This window comes from Lichenostomus cassidix, chromosome 1Ab, assembly GCF_008360975.1.
Source record: "Lichenostomus cassidix isolate B80296 chromosome 1Ab, HeHo_3.0, whole genome shotgun sequence".
Taxonomy (NCBI): Eukaryota; Metazoa; Chordata; class Aves; order Passeriformes; family Meliphagidae; genus Lichenostomus; species Lichenostomus cassidix.
The window spans coordinates 7895722-7913374 of record NC_139481.1 but is presented as its reverse complement, the minus strand read 5'-3'; the positions used below and the strand labels follow the sequence as shown (position 1 = coordinate 7913374).

The window sequence follows — 17653 nt, the reverse complement described above, 5'->3', positions numbered from 1 at the left end:
AGAAGGGGGGAATTAATTTACCGCAGAAATAAACTCCTTGGGAAATTTCTTCTTTCACCTATTGAACTTCCAGACTGGTTGGGGGGAAAGTAATATCTAAGCAGATGTTCTTACCTTGATTAAGTTTTGCTGTGAGAGTTTCATAGCCTAATAATTCAGAAAATCTAGGTGGAATATTCAATTTAGATGGTATGTTGTTTTAAATATAAGTTAGCAGAAAAATTCAGTATGATCTTGACAGATCAGGCAGTATAGGTGTTTGGAAAAAAAAAAATAACAGACTACTTAAATGAACAAAAGAATTGTTTACTCTGCTTATTACATCTGTCCCTAGGGAACCCCTCCATTTTACTTGGACTGATTTGTGGAAAATACTTAGCATCTGCTTCTCTAGTCTTAACATTGAGAGGTTTTTTCCTTCAATTTCAAACATTCTCTGCCTCAAGACATTATTTTCTTAGCAGTGCTTTTGATTTTGGCATTGTATACAAATCAGTGTGCAGAGATATTTACATCAACAATTATGATCTAAAATGTAGTACCATGGTAATTTATTTTGCCACAAGAGCCCTGCTGCACACATTGTTAACCCCAAAATGTAATCTGAATTTTAAACCAACACACAGAAGTGTCCCCTGTCTAGAAGTCACCAATGTGATACTAAGAACAAGATAATTAACTCCTCTCACTTTAGAATTAATTAATAATTAATACCAACTGTATGAAGTTTCACAAAGACAAGTGCTGGATTCTCACCTGGGATGGGACAGCTCTGGATGTGCAGACAGACTGGGCAAGGAGAGGCTGGAAAGCAGTGCCAGGGAAAGGGACCTGGGGCTCCTGGGCCATGGCCAGCTGGACGTGAGGCAGCAGTGCCCTGGAGCCAGGAGGGCCAGCATGGCCAGGGAGGGATTGTCCTGCTCTGCTCTGGCCTGGGGCAGCCTCACCTCGAGTATTGGGTGAAGAGGACGGGCAGGCAGTGATCTCTTCACTCTCATCACCAGGGACAGGACCCAAGGGAATGGCCTGAAGTGGTGCCAGGGGAGGTTTAGATTGAATATCAGGAAAAGGTGCTTCACCCAGAGGCTGGCTTTGGGCACACGGTGCCTGAGATTCTTGAGGATGGTGCTGTGCAGGGCCAGAAGCTGGACTCAGATCCTTCCTCTGGGTCCCTCACAACTCAGGATATTATAGGATTCTAATTTGGGTACCCATTCAATTATAAAACTAGCCTAGTCATATGCAAATTCATACTGCTTCTTCAGAGATCTCAGTGGTGTGAAAAAACATTTAGATACAAGTTCTCTAAACATTTGAGACAATATTGACTGAGCATTCAGCAAGTCTCAAAGAGCAGCAAATTAACTGCATTGCAGGAAAGACTTCCCAGCTTTCAAGTAAATTGTAATTATAGCAGGGGAAAAGAAAACAACCCAAATACCTGGACTGTGAGAAAACACTTAAATACATTGATGAAAAATATTTAATGGTCAGAATACACACATGCAACTTCAAGAAAAAGGCCTGGACAATTTGAATATTGTTTTGCTTCAGTATAATGAAATTTGAAGTGAAAGGTAATTTAGTTCATCATTTGTGCCTTTTAGATTAAGTCTAAAAGAAGTATTTCCCTTCCTTTTTCCCCGAAACAGTTGTGTTTGAAAATATGAACAGGCGCAAAAGAGTATATAAAAGACAAACTTATTTATCTATATATACAATCTTCTTTTATTAACAAGGTATGTCATTACTGAACAAGGCAACTGGGAAATACAAGGACTGGACATATACATGAAAATTTTACAACTTGACTAAAATTGGCATATGTTTTATATACAGATGTGATTAATTACGATTACAACTCTACTGTATTTGATTAAACACAGTCCTAAGCACTTACATTATGAAAATATGAAGTTGATCATACAGAGCTCAAGTATGGAATCTAAAAATAATAGCAATTTAAAAACTGCCAAACTTTCTATATTCATCTGTTTTTCAGAACAGCACTATAGCTTTTCCTACTACCATATACATGAAAGATTATCAAAAATATATTGATGGGTCTATCGCTAATCATGAATATTTATATTTACAATAAGTTAGCAAATTCTTCACCAAATACTTTATATACAAAACTCAATTTGCCCTTTGTGAAAGAGTCATTAAAAAGTTAAAAACCATAGAAATGCCAGTTAGAAATAATGCATTCCAAAAATTGGACTTGTTTACAACAACTGAGAACAATTGAAAATAATTTATGAAATAGTATGCAATTTTAGAACATGAACTCTCACAACACTTTAGTTCCAATAGAGAGTAGCAGGAATTTTGTCCCATGTGTTCTTTGAGTGGCAAACTTCTCTTCCAATAAAGCTGCAAGAAAAAAAAGAAAAAGAAGATTCTTAAGCAGTTTAATGTGAGTCTTCAAAGAAGACAGAAGTAATTCATGGGACCAATACTGTTTCCCCCCTTCTCAGCGCAGGAAGCCCTGTCCCCATTTGTACTGGCCCAAATACTAGAATTCTTATTTCTCACCTTAGAGGCTAAAAGGAGAAGCAAAAAAAAAATAAGAGAAACCCAACAAAAGCCTCGGTACTCTGTACTTTAGTGCTACTCAGAAGTGCACATCCTTTCGCCAGCAGTGCTTTTGAGTATGATCTTGGCTGATGTTTGTATTGACTACAATGTCTTTGCAGCATGCTTCGAACACCCCTAACAAAATCAGTCTTCTCTGCCAAACTAGAAACCCCTCCAACCTGTCTCTGAATTGAAAAAGAGCTTAGACAGGAACCAGACGTTCGCTCTGCAGGTACTTCTTCTACACAGACACGAGCACCTAAGGAATTCTGCAATACAAAACATGGATGCTGAATGAATCTACACATACTAAGGATTAGACAGCCACTGAAACACAGACTCTCTTGGAATTATGTTCCACTCAAGCCCATTCAAGTAACAGAAATCAGTTTGAGAACACAAAACCAGTTTCCAGGGCTTCCAGTATGTGAGAAAATAGCAGATGGATCACTCACTAAGGTCTCAGCTCACTTCTTCAACTGACAGCACTATGAAAACAATGCTGTGGTTCTGCACTGAATCAAATCACTACAACACAATTGTTCATAATGCACTGCAGTAACTTTGACAAAGTGCTGCCACTGCATAACAAGCAAAATTAGATCTTGCTGTCAAATCCAAATGAAGTACACTGAATTTTCCTTTTTATCTCTAGAGATGATGAATGTATCTCCTATACTAGCCTATATGGAATCCCCCTTTTCCAGTTCCAACAAAGTCTCTCCATGTGCTATTATCTTGCCTGTTGTGCTATTCTAACTTATTCTTCAAACTCCATAATGACCAATGCTCCACTTGGATTTTTTTTCAAACATCTCAATCATCTTTAATCTTTGCAGCCACACTCCTAGTCTTGAAATCCTGTCCTCTCTTGTTTCAGACAGTCCTCCATTCTTTGGCTTTCCTCCCTAGTAATTACTCTTTAATTTAGTTTAGTCTTAATTCTTTTCAGGTCATCTTCCTTGCTCCTCTCAAATCAAGCTTACTGGGGGAAGAGGTATTGCAATTCTGACCTTCTCTTTCCTCTATCCTGTTCCCAACTTTATCCAAAAACCAAAATTGATTTATCTTTTCTATGTTGACAATTTTACACATATAAAACTCCTTCTCCAATTTACTGCTTCTCTCTATACATTTTCACACCTATTTTTGTGTATCTACCTAGAATTCCTCCTTCTCCAAATTCAAGTCCTTTTCACCACAGCTTGACAAACTTGAGCAGTCTGAGTAACCTGCTTCAATTACAGACCAATGACAAAGGCTCACTTCTTCAAACCTTATTTGTCCCTACATTTTCACACTCAATAACCACAACAGCATTTTGCAGGTTTTTGGCAGTCTCTCTCTAAAACATGTTCTGCTTAGTCCACTTATATGTCTAAACTAATCCAGGCCCTGAGCTTTTCCTTTCAAGTTGTCTTAGTCTCCTGATTCAGGTCATCATCCATTCACACAAACAATGCTATTGGCACAACTTAAGGCAAGATGTGGGAGCAGGGAGTAACTGAAGCTACTTAGGCAGCTCTGCTAATGTATTAAAACTACAGTTTATCCAGCTCCCTTTCATTAAAACACCTGGATCTGTGTCTGATAATCTTCAGTCTGGCTCTATTTTTACAACTACTTCCTATCTCATACTTCACAGACTCTTAGAGCCAGAATCTTGTACTGTCTGTACAATCCCTGGAAGAGAAGTATTTCCAGCAATAATTTCGGATCTTTTACATTGCAGTGACATGAATACAATCACAGACACAAAATTTGTACAGAAGTTTGATAACTTTAAGGTGCCTCAGATCTTACCAGTTTAATTTGTGCTCTGTCGCTGGACTTTTGGTCCAACGCTCTGAGTTTCTTCTTCTGGATTTGGGCGTTTCCCTGCACTAATGCCAGTACCAAGGGCCGTTCTTCCTGATAATTTAAAATCAGTATTTACATTAAGACTCTATTGCACCCTTACATATCTAGGAAAAGTGTTTTGGGGTTTTTTTTTGTTGTTGTTTAAATTACCTGCTTGCAATAAGTGTGATTGCTGATTGTCTCCATGAGCATAGTGTAAGATACTACTTGCTTGACAGTAACCTGTTCAGATACAGTAGATATTTATTATACTACATAAAATTTAGAGCTGCAAGCAAGTGTAAAATTACGTTCTTTACAACAACAAAATGGAGCCAATTGATTTATTTTCCATCATCAAGAAAAATCCTGCCAGAAACCATCCTGAATGCAGAAGAGTTCTTATGCCAAAAAAAAAAAAAAAAAAAGCCTCACGGTACTCTACAGAGTTAAACATATATGCATTTATATATGCAGAGTGAACAACATTAAGTGCCTATATATTTATGTGTTATATTTGCAACAAGCAGAATGTCTATATATCCAAACACTTATAATTGTAAGTTGTTATAAATTTTAACATTACTTCTGCCAAGTCTCCTCATCCTTTTTATTATTTTGTTGTAGCAATGCTAATGAATCCCTAGTATAACTTAGTTGTGGAAAAATAAAAAAAAGCAAGTAACTTAAAAGAAAGATGCAAAATTTCTTCTGATTCATTTAAACTATCTACTGGCAACCTTGAAACTGAGTGTTCTGCATGAATAGTGCAATCAGCAGAAGCAGTTGCAAGGTTTCTTGTTCTGAACAGTTGCGGTGTTCCAGTTCTGCTCTGGGTGCTTAAACAAAACACAGATTACAGTAGCCTTTCATGATCAGTAAATACACCACCTCTGTTAAGACTGCAAAGAAACAAACAGTTGGGTTAAATCTGATTGCAACTTGGAACTATCACAAACCACAGCTTAAGGTTCTGTATAGGTAGAGCGACAAAAATTTGCTTTCACAGTAAGAGACTATCCACACAAAACTGTGGAAATTAATCATATATGGAAAGAGTAGCAGTGAAATCAGGGAAAAGATAACATACAAATTTTGCTATCCAATACACAAGGTGAACCTCTTTTTCTCAATTTCATTTAAAGTAGCCTAATGTTTATTAATTTTTGTTTAGTCACACTTGTGATCCCTCCCACTCAAAACATACAAATATTGCTCTAGACAAGTGTTTTAGCAATAAAAATAAGACAAGCAAATTCACTCTAGGAAATAATTTCTATGTTTCAAGAAGAGAAACAAGGTCAGTTCATGTTGTAGACAGCAGCTGTCACCCAAAATCTATCCATGCTATTTTGATGTTTTGTCTGGTTTTCCATAGTTGCAAGGATTTGGAGATCCTCTATAGACAGGCACTGCCATAATACCTTGCTGCTGAATTCCACTTGTTCCTGTATGAGAGTCTCCCAGGGCACATGACTGAACAACTGCATGACCATCACCAGTTCCCAGCTGAGCTCCTGGAGAGGCAGGGAGAAGACTTAAACATAACAGAAGGTACAATTCCCATTTTGGAATTTAAAGTGTGGGGGGGTTTATGCCCCTCTGCAAGAGATAGGCTTTTTACTGTGGCTTTTAATTTTTTTTTTCCAAACCACCTCGTTACAGGTCCAAACCTCTAATGGTTTTTGTCTTTCCAAGCTCACTGAACCTCCTACAAAAGGAATACATTTCTGATGTGAAAAGTGTAAGTACATGTATACACGAATACATTTTAAGGAGAAAAGAGTGCACATAATGTTAATTTTTTAAAAAGTAACCCTTCTTGTCTTATAAATGTCTACACTTATAAGAAATAAAAGCTCAAACACACCCAGCTTTAAGGAGTTTACATTTTAAATCTTTAAGAGAACTCTACTGGCTAAGAACAATCAGGTCCATCTTCCTCCAGAATCTGCTTCTAACTTTGACTAAAGCCTATGAAGAACATAAAACCAGTAGATTTCCAGTTCTGCTGTATCCTTTTACATTGAAGAGCCTAAGGCGTACTTAATACTTCAGTATTTAGATACACCATGGGTTAATACAATCTTAATACTGCTCTAACTGTTTCTTAGTAGCAATAAATTCCAGTAAGCAATGTAGTTCAGTTCCAATAATTTTAAGTACTGAAAGAATTTGACTGACCTCCTGTACTACCACAACCAGAAATGCTCTCTCCTGGTGAATAGCCCATTAGGCCACCATTTCCATTTCCATTTGGATTAGAAGGCACTGTTGCAAGAAGACCTAAACAACAAAATAAAATAGATAAAGAAAGATAGCAAAAAAAGAAAATAAAATAGAGTGCAGCATTCTCTTTTCCTTGTGCTAGCCAATTCTCCACCCTCACCTTGAGTGGTTTACATTTATGACAGAACACCTCTCTGTCTTGCCTCCTTCTGTTTAGTTCACATTTACTTAAATTTTTCTACATATTATTCTTTGTAATTTTGCCAATATTCCTTAGCTACACGTATCCAAAATGTTGGGTTAAAGGGCAACATATCCTGACTCAACATCCAGTATTTGAGCATACTGACTGCTCACACCTTCCTGAGCAGTACAATGCACCTGGTTTACCTCTCAGACAAAAGGGGAAGAATGCTACCAGGAGCTGGGTTGGCGCCTAGTTCTGCAACAGCATTTGCATATGCTAATTCAGTACCATTGAAGTTATGAACCACATTAAATTTCTAATCACTGGTACTAAAACCTATCTGTACAAGAGTATCAGAATGCACAGAAGGCCCAGTTTAACAAAAACACTTCCAAAAACCCTTAGGAAAAAAAAAAAAATCCAGGCAATATTTGGAGAGGCACTCCCCTCAAACTCTCTTCCCTTCCCCAGTTACATATAGTACTTTCCTTTACTTGGATACAAACCCAGGTCACCACCCTGAGCTTACACCTGACTATCACTGCTATGAGGCTAAATTATTAACTGCTAGAAGGTGAGAGAAGTTTTAAATAAATAAAGCAAATAATCTGTAATCATACCTAGTCCTCTGTATCGTGAAAGCTGCTGGTAGATCTGTTTCATCCTCTCAATATTCAGACGGCTTGCCTCTGCATGGTTGACCATTGGTTTGGGATAATTAACTCCTATAATACATTTTGCAGCTTTCTGGATGCTCTCTGGGGCATTCCAAGGATCATAGATGTATTTTGCAGGGAAACCTCTAAGTACTGGCAGATAACGTCTTTAAAAAAATAACAAGAAGGTAAAAAGGTCATGCTAAGTACAAAGCTACTTGATAGTTAAGCAACACCCATGAATCAACCGCTGCAATTTCTGGATTGTGAGTTACCTGATGTAATCCCCATTTGGGTCAGTTCTTCTGCCAAAACCCACTGGGCAGTAGCAGTGAAAAAACTGCTGAAAGAAGGAACTACAGGACAGCCACATCCAGCTTCCAGCATTCACACTCCAATCTGCATCAAGTAACAGCTCTTCGAAGACCTTAAGAAATTAGTGCAATAAGTTAGTCTGGACATGGCACACCTTCAAGACACCTATTTTTTCAGTATTAGTTCCTGAGTTTCTGATTCAAGCTCTTTCTTACCTGACAGCATTCACAGAATGCTCAGCAGGTAATTGCAAATGCCTTAATGCCACACTCAAGAACAAAAGAAAAAGTTCAAAACCAGGCTTTTACCCTGTAAACAAACTTGTTAACATCTCAGGAAGCTACACATTCTTACATAACCACATCCTTGAAAAATAAATCCCCAAAGGATGGCTGGAGCCTGACAGCATCCAAGTGGCATTTGCTGTTTTCAGAAGAATTGCTTCATCACATCACAGTTGAGTAAGCTTTCCAAACTTCCAGAAAAAAGGGAACATACAAAGTACATTTTGAACTCAAATTGTTGGTCTGAATACCTCAACTTGCACAGCACTTTTCACTATGTGAGGAATCCCAAGAGTAGAATTCAAGTTTCAGAGTAGCACAAACATGCAGAAGTTGTGTTTGTGAAGGCTAATAGTTAATCTAGCAAGTCAAAGTTTCGAGGATGCACTCAGATTCCTGGAGGTATTATGACCCACCAAGAACACTGGAGGGTGGTGGAATAGATCATGAATTCTGGTCTGAAGACCAAAAAAAAAGAAAAAAAAAAAAAATCCTCCAAGCACTTTAATTTTAATTTGCTACCCCTATTATATGATAAAAAACCCCAAAAACCACCAAAAAACCCCAAAAAACCATGAGAATGTTGACGATTTATGAGGGTTTTACTTTAAATCTGGAGCTCAGTAGCTGTGAGTCATTCAACCTTCTAGCACTGATTGTTTTTTCATCTTCAACACAGACAATACTAACTTGTGTAAAAAGAAATTCATCTGCTCAGTCAGATCACTAGCAATGCAGGCTAACAAAAAACAGAGTGAAGCCTTATTTTGTGAAGGACCTTTAATAAAAAGAGTGCACCTAGAAGTAGCTTTAAGAACAGATACTTATTTAATACATATTTTTGCAAGTTCTGATTTTCCTTCTGAACTTGTATAATTTCAAAATGTTCCAAAGCAACCACCATCTTTCTTCATGCTAAAACACTAAAAACTCAACATCTTAGTACTGCCACCCAACTTCAACTAGCATTATTCCTATACAAGGTCTAAATAAGGTAATACCATAAAACAGTGATATCTCAATCTCTCTTTCCATATACTGAATAAGATGTTCATTCCACAGTACACACTGAATAAAGGTTACTGAAGTATCTTTGCCTAAATATCTGCAACTATTTAGGAAAAAAGTTTGTTTTGAAAAAAAATATGATTTATCTTAAAACACTTTCAAAAATTGTTTCAAATAGATGGTGACTCATAATGCAACAAGATCTTTAGACATTAAGTGTGTTAGCACACAATTGTTCCACTAGATGCTGCCATGTAGTAAGACTTTGGAAATAACACCATGTGGAAAGCCAGATTAACTTTTGCTAGCTATGGACACAGGAGTGGAACATCTTTCCACTGCACAAATCTGGGGCCTCCATGTATCTGTATCATTGTAAAAGTAGGAACAAACTGCTATATGTCTGTAATATACAGGGTAATTTATCTGTAATATACTGAGTTACCTAAGTATGCATCTTAGGGTAACCTAAGTGTGCATCTTCGGTGTTTTTATTTATGAACTGCAAAAGTAACCCATTTTTTAAAAATGAAATGTGTTTGCTTTCAACTGATTTGTTAATAAAGAAAATTGCCTATGATTATATACATATAGAAATAAGGGGTCAGAATCCTCATGGCAGGTAAACTTTTTTAGATTTCAAAAATAGAAGTGTCTGATTCTCAATTTTTCATAGATTATTATTGCTCACTAAAAGTTATGCTACCCTTCCAAAAAGGTAAAACTGATTCAAAGGCTTAATTTAGTGAGGTTAAATTATTCCACTGTTTTCTTCAAAAGCCTGACATTTTAAACTTAAACTTCAGCATCTCTTGGACACTTGCACAGAATTAATTGCACTGAGCCTTCAGCCAAATCATGTTGCCTTTACTCACACTTCTAACACTGGGCAAAGGGACAGAAATCGCTGAAACTATATTCTCAGTTTTCAGTTTTCTCCCTTTAATTCCCAAAGTACTTCTCCTTTGCAGGGGAACAGATACAAGATATAAACAGAAATTGTTCACACGGAATGATTGGGGGAAAAAAAAAAATCTCAATTACAATTGTTATCCATGTTTATTTGCCAAGATTTAAGACAAAAATCTCAAATTTAAAAGAATTTCAGACCTATTCTTACTGCAAGAAACACTCCAACATTCCAATAAAAAGGGATATTCAAGAGGCAAAATTTCTGCACAACTGGTTTTATCAGAACTGATTTAGTTTTGCCCACAATTTAAGGCTTCAAATTCAACTTACACCACACAGTAACCATTCTAGAATGACTATCTGCAACTTTAATAGGCACTTTAAGAAATTCAAGAATAAGAAACAATACCTTCATTCCTTCTTCCCAGCTAATCCAGAGGTCACCTCGAGTCAAAAAGCATGCTACAGCATGCCGGGCTAAATGGTGAATCCAACCTTCTTGACGAAGTTGTGTCATAATTGCATCAATCCAAGGAAAACCTGTCCTGCCTTCTGCCCATTTGGCCAAAGCCTCGGGATTCTTATCCCATGGGATTTGAACACAGATAGGATTCCCCTCCATTTTATCAAACCGTGGATTGTTAGTCGCCGCTGTGTAGAAAAATTCACGCCATAACAGCTGGCCATAGAGGGAGAGGGGAGGGGAGCTGTTCTTTTTTACCTGAAGATCATTGTTAAAGAAAAACAGTTTATTAGGAGCAGTAGGGGAAAACCATGGCATCTAACAATATGTAGCTGACTGCACAGAAATCCTACCTTTTTGTACAGATCCGTTAACTTGAAATAAAAGAGCCGGCAGGACAAACAGCCAAAGCGGAGGTAGGGACTGAGCCCTGTGGGGCTTGCCAGAAGGGAATTTGCATTCATTCGTGGTCTTTCAAAGTTTGCTACCCAAGCCTTAAAGAAACAAAACAAAACCCAACAGCAATATCAGACTAGAGGCTACATAGCAACTTATAAAGGGAGAAATCACACACTGTCTGCAACTGAATCCAAACAGTGGACACATGGCCAGATCACCTTCATAGGAGTTCCCAGGAGTTCCTTTTGAATCAGCAGAACCTCTAGAAGGTAATTCAGCTCAATGCAGAAGGCAGAGATTGCCTTCCAGAACTATCTGTGCCTTTCTTTTAAATACATTGGAAACCTAGACAACTAGCAACACATTAGCTGTGAGAGGAATTCCCTGCCAAAGTTATAAAAGTACATTTCAAATAAAATTACTTCAAAAACAAATTTAATGTTTCTTAATATAGAGGAGTAAAACAGACTTTCTCTAAAATCCCTAGAGAAGATAACCTGCTATCATCTTTTAACACTAAGAAACAAACTATTGATTTATATCATTATATTGATGCTGTGGGTTCAAGTTTGTGGGTTTGATTTCTTTTTTAAAACAACTTGCCCAAATCCCTTTAGGTTTCATAGCAAACAGTAACTATGCTTCCCAGATATGTCAAACTTGCAGTGATCTTAAACATACCTTTCTTTCTAAATGTCTTTCCAATCGTGTGAGAGCTTCTGTTTCTCCCCCTGGCCACACTGCAGAAGGCAGACCATCTGTGTCGAAACCTGAAACACAAATTGAAACAAGGAAATTCCTTTTTTGCTTATACTGCAGGGCAACAAAATTACAGCTTATTGATACTTGACTACATTCTGCATCCTGAAAAAAACCCCAAGTTGGACAAGAGAATGTGCTTGCTTTAAAACAGTATGCAACCAAATCTTCTCCAAGCAAATCCAACACCTCTAACTTGCAGCAAAACTCAAATTTTTCCTTTTACATTTACATTAATACACCTTACAAAATTTTCATGCTAAATGGTCTTACTTCAGTCCCATTTCTTCTGTTGGTTTGGGGTTTTTTTTACATAAAGTGACTTCTCTATCATTTTCCAAATTATTTTCAAGTTCTCAGCTCTGCAATATGCAGGCTACCCTAAAATCACAACTTTTTCTTTTTTAAATTACTACTAAGAAGCAACAATTGCTATTGCAATTTACAGAACATCTAAAAACTTTTTCCACCAAGGTAAATGAATGCCATCTTCAGAACATTCCTAGATATCATTGACCTCAACTTAAATAACAGGGGTTGTTAACTTGTGGGAAGTGTGTGAGGAAACAGAAAAGAGACTGGGAGATTCACAGGACAAAATCTGATACTATTCCTTAAAATTACATTTACAGAAACATAAGACTTTTTTCCCCCAGAACCTTCTAAAGTAATTAACTGTCTTATCACTATCTTTTTTTGGTATATCACGAAAAGAGGTTTCTTTTTTTAAACTAGTTTGTAAAATGACAGATTAATGGCCTGAAGCACAAAGACACAAAGTGTATTTAACACTAAATGAAGCATCAAAGGCTATTAATTAGTAGCTTAATGATTATTTGGTACCCTGGGAAAATGGCTATGCTGTATCACAAGAAGTCAAACAATACTTAGTAGAGATTGACCTGACCTCTTATTTACCAGAAAACAACCGAAATTTACAGAGTTGATTTTTTTTTTTTTTGTTCTTTTTGTATGCCATAATTGCATCAGGTTAACAATTAACCACTAGCAGAACCTCTCTCATTGTTTTAAGTATTATGCTTGCAGTGGTAGATTAAATCTCACTTGTTTCAAAATGTCAAAGCAATCCCAGAACATACCCAGCTCTTCAAGCGATGGCACACCGTATTTCTCATCGTGGTCATCAGAAACTGGAGTAGTACATTTTTTCATTACTTCTGGGGTTATAGTCTCCACAGGCATCTCCAGGGGTTCCATTCTGCTAATTAGGGTCTGAAATCGCTTGTAAGTAAGAGGAGGTTGTCCTCCATTTAATTCTATTATTCTGTATTAAAGGAAAAAAAAAAAGGAAAAACAGCATGTTAGACAGTAGTATTTAACAGTTTTTCTTAAAACACACACAGAGTAATATCTTCTCACCTCCCTCCCTCTTGTATAGAATCCCAGATATACACAGCAATCCAGACAGTTTGACCTTTAATTTTACCATCCTTTTTTGCCCCCCTCGGGAGACCTATAAATTAATTGTTTATAAACAAGTCAATTTTCTTCGTTCTTACGTTACAGAAATTTCCCCATGAACATGAATATAATGAACATGAAAGAAAAGAACTGATCAGTAAAGCAGATAGAGATCCTAGCTACATACAGAAATATCCAAGTCACCTACAAGACAACGGTATTTGCATTCCAAAAACTCCACTTTTCACTTCTGGTATTCAGAACTGGAGCCAATATTAAAACTGTTTTAATATGGGGGGAAATTAACATGTATCTTATACACAATGACTGCTGGAAAAACACAGTTTCATGTTTTGCATTGCCATTTGAAACATATCTAAAGTCTTGGAAAAAGGAAACTTCAAAGAAAAATTTATAAAGTGATAGATGGAGCCAAATTCTTACTTAATAGGGTGTTTGGGTGGCAGGGGATAAAAAGGAATTTTCAATTTGGGATTAAAAAAAAAGTCAGCTATTGGTTTCAAAAAGTAAATACTTCCATTTCACTGCCCTCCCATGTGTCTAAGTGTCTCTTATCCATTGGCTTGTAACAGAATAAAATGGGCAGTTATCACAATAAATCACTCAATGTTAACAGAAGACAAGTCATATTTCTAACTAGTTTGTGGATTATGTTTCTAGAATGGGGAATTACCACTAATCTAATTAATAGATGTGTGAAAAAGTAAACAAGACATTAAGTAAGGCAATACAGGTGTAGCAAACAATCCCCAATTACTTATTGAATAGGTAACTGGCAGGAAATTGTTCTTAAAAAAAACATAAAGGACTTTCTCATAACTTGTGTACAAAAAGTGAAATAAAGACAAAACAATTTAACAAAACAACAAAACCAGATGTTACTTGGGAGAAGTTACAGGCATGTTTGAGTAACTTAATTATAAATGACAGCTAATTAACATGAACATTATTTTCAAAAGAATTCCAAGTTTAAACTGAATTTCAGATACAGTCACATATAATTTTGGAATTTCCAAGTTCTACTCAGTATGTAATAAAATTTGGATGGATGGATAAAAGAGAAACATAAGGCAAATTTGTAGTTTTCCTAAATATAAAGTGCTCTGTGTAGAAAGTAGCAAACAATATCTACATAAATAGTACATAAAATTCTAAAACTCCCTTTTTAAAACGGGAGGTATGGTAACTTACTTGTCTAGGTCATACAGTGTGTGAGAAATCCGAACAATGACCTCCACTCCAGCTTCACTGGCCAGCTTCTTGATAGCTGCATCTCTTTCCTTCCCAAAGGGTTCAGAATCATATTCAATAGAAAGTTTTGCAATGTTCCATTCCTACAACACAAAACAAAATCGTGGTCCTTCAGCAACTCAGCTGCATGATGGAGAGTGAGGGAAAGGAGAACTGGAAGGATGAGGCAGAAGGGAACACCAGCAACTACCTGTGGATAGTTATCAGAGATACAGAAAGATAAAAAAATACATTAGGCACCCAGAATAACAAAAATAAAGTCCAGCTTTTTGGCATCTAAGTAGCTTGGGCATTAAAAAGTCTCCACCTGTCCTATTACGGTGAGTGCACACTGTAATGGAACAACTTCCGTGCAAATTTTGAAAACTCATCTCTAACTTTAGGATCCAAATACCTTAAGAGACACAACAGAAGGGGAAGATGACAAAGGCTGTCTTCTGCACATGGATCAGCAGCAACACCTTGCTCTGCAGAAAAGCTTTTTGCATATGCCTATCAGCTTTAACAGCAGAGCTGACATTTCAGGGGTGGGGGGTGGAAATACTGCCCTACCCTCACACCACACACTCTTTACCTTTTCCAAATCCCTACTCCTCACTGAGACAAATTCTTAATTAAAAAAAAAAAAAAAAGCTGTCTCCTACAGAGAGATTGCCTTATATCTTGAAGTCTAATATCCTTTATGTCACAGATGCTGTTACCAAGGCCAACAATCACAGGTGAGGAAAAAGAAGCAAACAAAGGGATCAATAATGGCTAAGGCTTCTGCAATGGTTGGATATTGGAAAGGTGAAGTATGCACAAGATGATCCTAGAAAGCCATCATGCCAATCAAACTTAAAGAAATACCTTTCTAATCCCTCAGAATCTTAATCACTTGATTTAATACACCACCCATAGTATTTCAGAGAATTTGATTTACACCACAGACAAGGACACTCAACACTGTTTACCTGGGCTGCTATTTCACTTCTGAATTCCAGCTCTCCTAGATGAAGCCCAGCCCTGAGGACAGGTGATTCCAAGAATTTGCAATCTTGCTCTTCAAAACAAGTCCAGGCTCCAGCCATCCTTAAGTCTGCCAAGACTAACCCAGCAGGCCTTGAATCCTCAGGCAACCTCCTACACCATCTCACAACATTTATTTCCCATTTCATAATGTAAAACCACTGTCTAACAAGTTGCAGCAGATACTTTTCTCAACACTTCCTTCCTCTGGCTTTTTGCAAAGACAACCATTAAGAAAACATGTCCAAGACAGAGTGACATCCCTAAGGGAGTCAAGGAAGTCTGAGACAACTGCTGTGTAATGTGAATACACCCAGAGCTCATAAGCATGAGCCAGGCAATCAGAAGAATCATGCACACAGATCACTTTGCACAGACTACTGGATGCTTTTAGCAACGTTAAGGCATTAAAGAAATCACTGATTGTTCCAATTCTATATTCTTTATTGAGCCAATCCCAAAGAGCTAAAGATAGAGAGCAGACCAGGACAAATTGAAGAGAATGAGGCAAGAACCGATCAAAACTTAACTGAAATGAAAGAGCTAAAGGTGTTTGAGGCCTTTTGTAAGGATAAAGATAGATCAGTGCTCTGCCTTTTGAAGGGATTGTCCTTCAGTCTGTCAAAGAAACAGCTGTGATACATTCATCCCCAGGAAACCCACAGATGCTGGCACCTGTGACAGAGCTCCTGACACCAGGCTCTACAGAAGTTCCACTGTCTCCTAGCATGACTTAACTGAAGTTATTCTTCCAAACTTAAATGAACTTATCTTTTCCATGTGTGTTCATTCTTCAGGGTCAGGATCATTGCTCACTTTTGAGATATTTAACAAGGATGATCTGAAAAGCTTTGTTCAGTGTTATAAACCATTCACTGCACTGCAAGTATCTGATGTACAGCTACTGCCCTGGCAGAAGTTGTGAGAAATAATTATAAAAGATACATAGATAGATAGATAGATAAATGGATGCTGTTCCAGGTAGACTTCAGCCAAAAGAGAAGAACAAAAGAGAAGAAGCCCTCAAGAGATGCAATAACTTGTTTGAGCATAGAGGATTTGAGCTGAAAAGCCCCTCAGTGAACCAAATCAATATTTTTGATAATTTGAACCAGAAGACATAGACAGATGTGAATGTTCTTTTTTTGACTGCTGTACGCTATCTACAAGTTATTTTAATTTTCTTCTCGGCACTAAAATTAATATTCTAAAAATGTGGCAACACAGTGCTGTTAGGCATAGAAAGATCAGCCTAGAAGCGAGATCTGAAACACGAGTTGCCAAAGTAGCCAATAAAGTATTTAATAAAACTTGTCACAGGTTGCTCAAATCCAGAAGGCAACACACCCAACAGCAAGGCCTTTGCTCCTTTTTAAATGCAATCAAACAGTTTGTCAGACAAATACAACATGCTTGAATATCTGAGGGGTTGCAAGGAGCAGCTGATGCCACAGTAAACCCTTTAGGAAATCCTTCACTGAGGGGAAATCAAGGAAAGACCTGTAGAAGTATCATCTAGCTACCATTTCACAACAAAAGCACAATAATGAAGACAGAAATGTGAGTTTTAGTTGAGTTTTCAGGTTTGTGTTGAAGACCTGGGAATAAAAATATTGAACCTACAACCCCTGGAAAAATGGGTATCTACTTCCACCCACCCCCATCTCCTTGCCTGTTTCACCTCAATTCACTCATTCTGAAAAAACTCTTCAAATCAATTTGCAGAGTGTTCATTTTTACTACACTATTATAGTATTATTACCTTAAATACACTATTATCCATGGACAACATATTACTATCAGTAACAACCACTCACAGCTTTAATTTTCTCATTAAGACTCTTTCCCACAAAAGCCTTACATTTCTTTGACTAGAAATTGCTTTTTAGTTACACTATGCTTTTAACAATCCTACCACTAGAAAGAAGTAGTACATCACCTTTAATGGCCAAAAAGCAATCACAGCAGATGTTTGGCCTAAATAAAACATTGCTTTTACAGGTCAGGCTTTGTACATGGATTCATGTGCACCCAATTATATTTCAGTATTACAAAAGGAACCTGTAAAGGAAAATGTAGTAATATACAGTACCTACACTTAGCAAACCATTTAAAATCAATTCCATTTCTGGAAAGAAAGAAACAAAAACCAGCTGTCTAAAGGCAACTCAGCTCAGTTGGTGATGTGTACATTAGAGAGGAAAAATTCAAAACTAACACAAACAACCTTAAGGATAAGGAAAACTGTAAGGATAGGTCAGTATTTGCATGCATAACCTGCACTGAAGGAAACAGTACAAGAAATATTGCTAGTTGAAAT

The 17653-nt window shown here is 37.1% G+C and overlaps 1 protein-coding gene across 2 annotated transcripts in view; it reads right to left on the bottom strand.

The window, feature by feature from the left end:
- Positions 1–1701: 1701 nt before the first annotated feature.
- CRY1 (cryptochrome circadian regulator 1) overlaps positions 1702–17653 on the bottom strand; it is a 38579-nt gene continuing 22627 nt past the window's right edge. The window contains exons 3-14 of one of the 2 annotated variants that reach the window (XM_085049680.1): positions 14266–14408; positions 12732–12916; positions 11554–11642; positions 10827–10967; positions 10420–10731; positions 7767–7918; positions 7456–7658; positions 6604–6705; positions 5844–5936; positions 4591–4662; positions 4384–4491; positions 1702–2376 (exon numbers count right to left, since the gene is read on the bottom strand). In XM_085049680.1, coding sequence (XP_084905806.1) covers positions 4388–4491; positions 4591–4662; positions 5844–5936; positions 6604–6705; positions 7456–7658; positions 7767–7918; positions 10420–10731; positions 10827–10967; positions 11554–11642; positions 12732–12916; positions 14266–14408 — 1596 coding nt within the window. In that variant the 3' untranslated portion in view covers positions 1702–2376; positions 4384–4387. The remainder of the gene's footprint in view (positions 2377–4383; positions 4492–4590; positions 4663–5843; positions 5937–6603; positions 6706–7455; positions 7659–7766; positions 7919–10419; positions 10732–10826; positions 10968–11553; positions 11643–12731; positions 12917–14265; positions 14409–17653) is intronic. The other variant, XM_085049681.1, reaches the window with a different exon arrangement.